The 6,985-nt window shown below is 31.4% G+C and overlaps 1 protein-coding gene across 1 annotated transcript; it reads right to left on the bottom strand.

Moving 5' to 3' along the window:
- Positions 1-319: 319 nt before the first annotated feature.
- LOC113780196 (putative disease resistance protein RGA1) lies at positions 320-2,200 on the bottom strand. The gene has a single exon (XM_027326009.1). The coding sequence runs from the start codon at positions 2,198-2,200 to the stop codon at positions 320-322; it is 1,881 nt and encodes a 626-aa protein (XP_027181810.1).
- Positions 2,201-6,985: the final 4,785 nt, after the last annotated feature.

The following is a 6,985-nucleotide window of genomic DNA, read 5'->3' on the forward strand; positions in this document are numbered from 1 at the left end:
TGAAGCCATGTATCCTCAGCAATTGAAGGTTGGGGCAGGGTTTCAAGGCTTCGAGCACTTCCTCATCATTGTACCGTTGAAGCATTCTTTCAGAATCCCAATTCAAATTCAACTCGCGGAGACTCTGTTTCTTTAATTAAGCAACTTCTTCTGCATCCTTTTTGTCTTCAATCTTCTCAAGGTACCCAATTGTTAGCTCTCCTCTAAGCATATTTAAGTCTCGCAACTCACTTAGTCGGAAGCCTTTTTTGCCACTCAGGACGAACCATACTCAACGTCCGCAGACAAGTCAACTTCCCAATTCCACTCGGCATGTGAGTCAAACTCCACACCCCTGTAGACAAAGATGTCGAAGATTTCTGAGGAATCTCATGCCTTTGGGCAGGCTCCGAAATCTACCACAACCATTCAGGTTTAAAATTTGCAAATTCCACAAGTCACAAATTGAATTGGGTAGTTCAACAATGTCAGATCTTGAAAGATTTACATGCCTTAAATGTTTTAGTTTGCTTATTGCAGGTGGCAGCTCTGTAAACCCTTCTCCCCACCTTGTTGACCTTACAATGAGCCCCCTCAGGGAACCGCATTTTGGCATGAAAGAAGAAAACTGGTCAGTGCCTGTGCTTGTAATAGGAAAAGCCACTGTTAGCTGATCATCTGGCATACCCAATATCATGGTTCTGTTTGACTCTCTTCCACCGTGTTTAGCCTCCATTACGGATCGAGCCAGATCATGGACAAGGTCATGCATCTTAAAAGTGTGATCATGGGCACGGCCAAACACATCTTTCTCCACGGCTTGGAACAGTGATCTATGATGTAGTTCAGTCACCGCAGCAGCACCAACATCTTCCACTTCCATCGTTCCATTAGATGAAATCAATCCATTTGCCATCCACAAATGTATTACCTCTTCTTCTTCAATTTCAGAGCCCTTGGGAAATACTGCACAATATGCAAAGCAACCTCTCAACTGTACTGGAAGATTAAGGTAGCTCAATCTCAATGCGGGCAAGATATGTGTTTCATCTTCAGATAAGTCCCAAATTGCACTGCATTTCACGTAGTTCCATTCATTTTCTTCCCTTTTAAATCGTAGAAAGCCTCCGAGAGCCTTTGCAGCCAGTGGAACACCACCACATTTTTTCACAATCTCTTTTCCGATAACTACAAGGTTAGGATATTCTTCAGCCTCTTGACGACCGAATGCTCGTTGCCTAAATAGTGACCAACACTGTATCTCTGACAAACTCGACAGATGACGTGTTTGTAATGTTCCCATTATTGTGGCAACCTTCTCCATACGAGTTGTCGTGACAATTGAACTACCTCTTGATCCGCATTCCAGAACAGATTTCAGTTTCTCCCATTCCTCTGGATTCTCATTCCAGACATCATCCAGTACAATCAAGTATCTTTTCCCTCTCAACAGCTCTTGAAGCTTTCTTTGGAGGGGATCCAATTCTGAAGCTTCAGCAGAAGTCCCTTCCGCCGACTCAATTAAGGCATTTATAATCCTCTTCACATCAAAATCCTCTGAAACCCAAACCCAGAGTTTTAGCTCAAAATGCTTGGCTATGCGCTCATCATTGAACACCAATTGGGCAAGTGTTGTCTTTCCAAGGCCTCCAAGACCCACTATAGGGAGCACTGATACATTTTGATCCTCTCTATCCTTTTCTTTCATCAAGATGTGTACAATCTGCTCTTTTTCCTCGTCCCTTCCAAGAACTTCAGGTTCATTTACCATGGATCCAGTCTCAAGGCTTGCATTGAAATAGCTCCCACGCTTCTGATCACTCAAATCAAGCTTTATTCGCTCATCAGCTATTGCATTAAATTTTTCAAGGATCTCCTTCATCCTTTTCCCAATCCTGTGACGAAACACTAAGTTTCCTGCTACAAGGTAACACATCAAACTAAAACGACCAGAATTTTTGTACTTGACTCTTGAGGCTTCAGCTGCGTAGTCATCCAATACATCATCGATTTCATGGGAAACAACATTGAGCTCCTGAAGCCACTGTTGTATTGGCTTGTTTGTGAATTGCTTCTGTTCAGCATCTTCAAGTACTGCCTTGATGGTAGAGAGCAAGCGCGAAAGCTTTTGCATGTTGGTTGCAACGCCACAAAGCAATCCAAGCTCGTCCTCGATCATGGAATTCAAAGTATCTACGAGAATTCCCACAAATGCTTCCATCACGCGTGACCTGAAAAATCACAGTTCAAAAAAGTTAAATCAATGTTAATCAAGTTATTAGAGATTTATAACTTGATGGACCCAATAGAAAATAAAAAATTGCAACATAGTTATAAGCAAAAGTTGTTTTTCTGTTACTAGGAAATGAAGAAAACATATCTTCTACATTAACATGAAAACATTGTTCGGATTCATTTTAGGCAGCCAGTCAATGACCACCAGGAATACTTATCGATTAATCAAAGAAATGTTTTCAGAATAATGGGTGGACATGCATGGTTACAAACTCGAGAAACATGTTACACATACATAAGGTGGAAGATCATGCATGGAGCTTAGTCTTTGAATTGTCCTATTCCAATGGAAGATAATTTTAAAAAACCGATTCAAATGAAGTATTGTCCTATTCCAAAACCAACTTATCAAGAATGTTATGAAAAAAAAATGGAACAATCCTGGTAAATGAATTTTAGGAAGAGTTCAAAGTATACGATAAAGAGTCCCAAGGAAAATCGAATCTTTGGATGTTTCAACATAAAGCCTAAAGTGAGATAGGAGCACATACAAAGGCGATGACCTTTATTCATTTACAGGGTTTTATAAGCTCGAGATTTTCACAAGGAAAAATGGACATTACTATATGTAGGAAATGCTTTCAAACACCATTTTTATCTCGAGTAAACTTTTTGGGTAAATGACTCCCAATTGTCCCTCAACTTTTACCAATGATTTTATTTGGTCTTTCAACTTGTATAAGTGTTTATTGAGTTCTTCAACTTATTAATTAAGTTATGAATAGTCCATCCAAGCTAAATCTCATTATGGTAATGTTTACTTTCCTAGTTCAATTTAATGTCTACTCTAATTTTAAATATAAAACATATCTGTCCTTTTTAATAGTTTCAATTAAGTATCTAATAGTTGACTTATTTGAATAACTTAATATGTGTTGAAAATTCTGAATTTGGTTTTAATTCGTCCCAAAAACTCACCGTTTGGTAAGAGGGTATCGGATTCGGGGAATGGAATGAACCCCATAAATGGTGTTTGGTTCACTGGAATGGGAATTGAAATCTTGGAATGATTTCTAAAAATTTGGTGTTTCTCCATTCCCAAGTATTTTGGTGGGTTTTGTCCGATTCCCAAGTTTGATTCCAAGAAACAAATCCAATTACATATTATAATTATACAATGATATAATTAATATTAATATTTATTATATTTATTATATATTATAATATATACATATATATAATATATTATAAGTATAATATTAGTACATTATATAAATATATATTATAATTATTTAGTTAAATATAATTATAATTATATAATATATATTATAAATTTATTAATATTATATAATAATATATTTATAATATATATGTATATCTATAAATGTATATTATATGTGCATATAATTAAAATAAATACATGTATATAATATTAATAAATTATATAATTATATTTATATTTATTATTTTAAATATAATAATATATAATAACTATATCTAATTAATATGCATTATATTTATATAAAATATTAGTACAATTAATATTTATATATTATATAATTATAATTATATATTTATATTATAACTTTCATATAATTATAATTAATTATATATAATATTTAATTTAATTAGTTACAAACTTATAATAATGATATTATTATATTATATAATTATTTAGTTAAATATAATTATACTTATATAATATATATTATAAATTTATTAATATTATATAATAATATATTTATAATATATATGTATATTTATAAATGTAGATTATATGTGCGTATAATTATAATATATACATGTATGTAATATTAATAAATTATATAATAATAATTATTATTATTATTTTAAATATAATAATATATAATAACAACTATATATAATATGTAATATATATTACATTTATATAAAATATTTGTATAATTAATATTTGTATATATTATATAATTATAATTGTATATTTATATTATAACATTTGTATATTTATATTATAACATTTGTATATTTATATTTAATTATATATATAATATTTAATTTAATTAGTTGCAAACTTATAATAATAATAATATTAGTTATATATATATTATATAATGTATATTAATTTGTGTAATATAATTAATATTATCAATTATACTAATAATTATACATGTTTACTAATAGAAATTATTAATCAGTTTGACTAAATTTACTAATACATTTATACTAATATATTTAATTAGTAAAAATTTCTTATATCTCATTTACAAAGAGCCAATAACTATCATTTACAATGTGATTTATAATATATTTATTATATTCCATTTCGAAAGAGTCGACGAACCAAACATCAACTATAGTAATGATACACATTCCAGGTACTTGAACCAAACAAATGTATTGGAATGAATGACCTCATTCCAAACCCAAGATATCCGATTCCGAATCCGAATCCAATTCCGATGTGCGAACCAAACGCCACCTGAATCTAATCAAGACAATTTTCATTCTATTGGAATAAGATTCATTTTAATGTAAGTTTGGCTCCTCCCAAGTTAACTTATAAAGTAGTCAAATTTGCCATTTTAATGGTTTCCATAAATATTGAGTTGTTGACTAATTTGGTTACTAGCGATGAGGGGAGGGTTCTTAGAATCTTTATCACTACCAGATTCAGAATTCAAATTTTGTACCTAGCAGTTGGGGGTGGAAAGGGTGTGGAGAAGGATGGGAGAGTTAACCAAAAAAAAAAAAAAAACTAGCTTATCTAAAAAAATTGATAACAATCTCCTTTAACAAATTTTGTCTGAGCATATTAATTCCAATCTACTATTGTGCACATTATCATTCTAATTTGGGGGCTAAATGATATATTTAGATTCAATAGACATGTTTAGCCAAAATAGGGTACTTAAAAAAGAAGAACACAAAGAAGAAGAAAAAGAAATCAAAACAAGATATTGCGATTTTTATTTACGTGTATCTTTTTTGTAATCTTTTCATTGTTAAACGTTATGTTCTTTTCTACAATAACAACTATACAAAAACATTAAATAGATAAATAAATCTCTATTATTTATTTTGTATATAATCTTTTCTTATTCTTGTTGGATTAATGTTTCTTTTTAGATTTTTCTTAGGTTTATTAGAATTTAAGCAGAATTATAATGATGATGACATTGTAACAAGACTAAATGAGTTAGCAAAATTTGTAACATAAGGCGATGCTAACTTCTCATGTGTTGAAGAGTAATTTTTCATTTTTTTTAGTATATGTAAATCGTTAGAAATATTGTGAGTGTGTTTGCAAAACAAAATTATCTCAAATAATATTTTGCTTGCATCACAAACACAAGTTTCAATTAATTTTTTACTTTTTAAACTACTTTTATATTTCACATGCATCACTTCTCAAAAAGTGCTCTAGCAAAATTTTTTCAAATATTATTTCAAATAATCTCCTATTTAAACACAAGCAAATTATTTTTTTGTTAGTCAAATTATTCGGTTAGTAAATACTTAAACTATTAAGTATCATACAATAAAGTAAAGGGTTAATTTTATATACATTGACATTGTATACACTATCATCATTAGATTAATAACACATGTGCAAAAGTTGGATTTTAATTTCTGATAGGGTGTTAATTGTTAGTAATTTTATTATTAATTTCCCCTTTTATCCTTGCCAAATATTGTATTAATTGTTGATATCTACTTATATTTGATATCTAGACTTAATTTCAGGAATGAAACAGAAAACTACCAAAAATGAGGAACTTTATGGAGAATATGAAGACTTCTAAGGGCTTCAATCCTTGGGCCCTTGAATTGGTGGGGGACCACAAAGCTAGTGAAAGATATTTAGTCCTTTGGGCTCTTCAAAGAAAGCAACGGAGAGAGACTTGGAACAAGAAGTAATTTGGAGGCTTTGTCCACATGTGTGGGGACCACCTAGATAGCTTTTAGTCATCTTTCTTTTGGCTCTTTAAAAGGGACAACGTGGAGAAGGAAAAGACATCACCTTTTAGTTTTAGCTTTTAGTTTAGTTTTAGTTTCCTTTCTTTTGACTGGCCTCTGACACATGCCAGGTGTTCGACAATATTCCCCAACGGGAAAAACATCTTTTATTCCTTGCTTTCTAGTAAAAAACCGCAATGCCTTTGTAACCCATTAATTCATGTGGTGATTTAATTATGCGGCGTGGCTAAGTCTTCCATCTAGTCAAGGGTCAACTCGACGGTGCAGTCCCGAAAATCTGTGAGATCTAATTAGTTTTCACGCGTTCCTTAATTTATTAATATTTGCACGTTGTCTGCTTGAATTTTCATGGGATTATTTTATTAATTGGATGTCAAGGGCCCGATGTTCAATGTGATTTATTAATCTCGTACCAATTTAGTCAATTAAATCCGTAATTGTTTGATTGATCAATATTAGTGGCAACTGGTGTGTTTACACATTAGGGGAACGTACAATCTAATTTAAATAACCCTCGTAGCGTGTTATTGATTAGGGTTAGGTTTTTCTAGTTATTAATGCAATTGAAAAATTAATTCCTACGGTCGTACCTAGGAGTATTTTCTGGTTATGGGTGATGAATGGTCGTACCTTGGTTATCAATAATGTAAGGAAAAATTGGTTGTTAGAGTTCATCGGCGACTTTAACTAGCCTATTAAGAAATTAAGAGAACCTCCCTTGCATCAATGATCGGATAAATGGACTGTGTTTGAGTAGTTGCATCCTTGGCTAGAATTTATTTATCCTTGATTTAATTCCTGCTATATTTGT

This window comes from Coffea eugenioides, chromosome 8, assembly GCF_003713205.1.
Source record: "Coffea eugenioides isolate CCC68of chromosome 8, Ceug_1.0, whole genome shotgun sequence".
In the NCBI taxonomy this organism is placed as follows: domain Eukaryota; kingdom Viridiplantae; phylum Streptophyta; class Magnoliopsida; order Gentianales; family Rubiaceae; genus Coffea; species Coffea eugenioides.

Coding starts and splice junctions, on each gene's coding strand:
- LOC113780196 (XM_027326009.1), bottom strand. CDS start 2,200: ATGGAAGCATTTGTGGGAATTCTCGTAGATACTTTGAATTCCATGATC.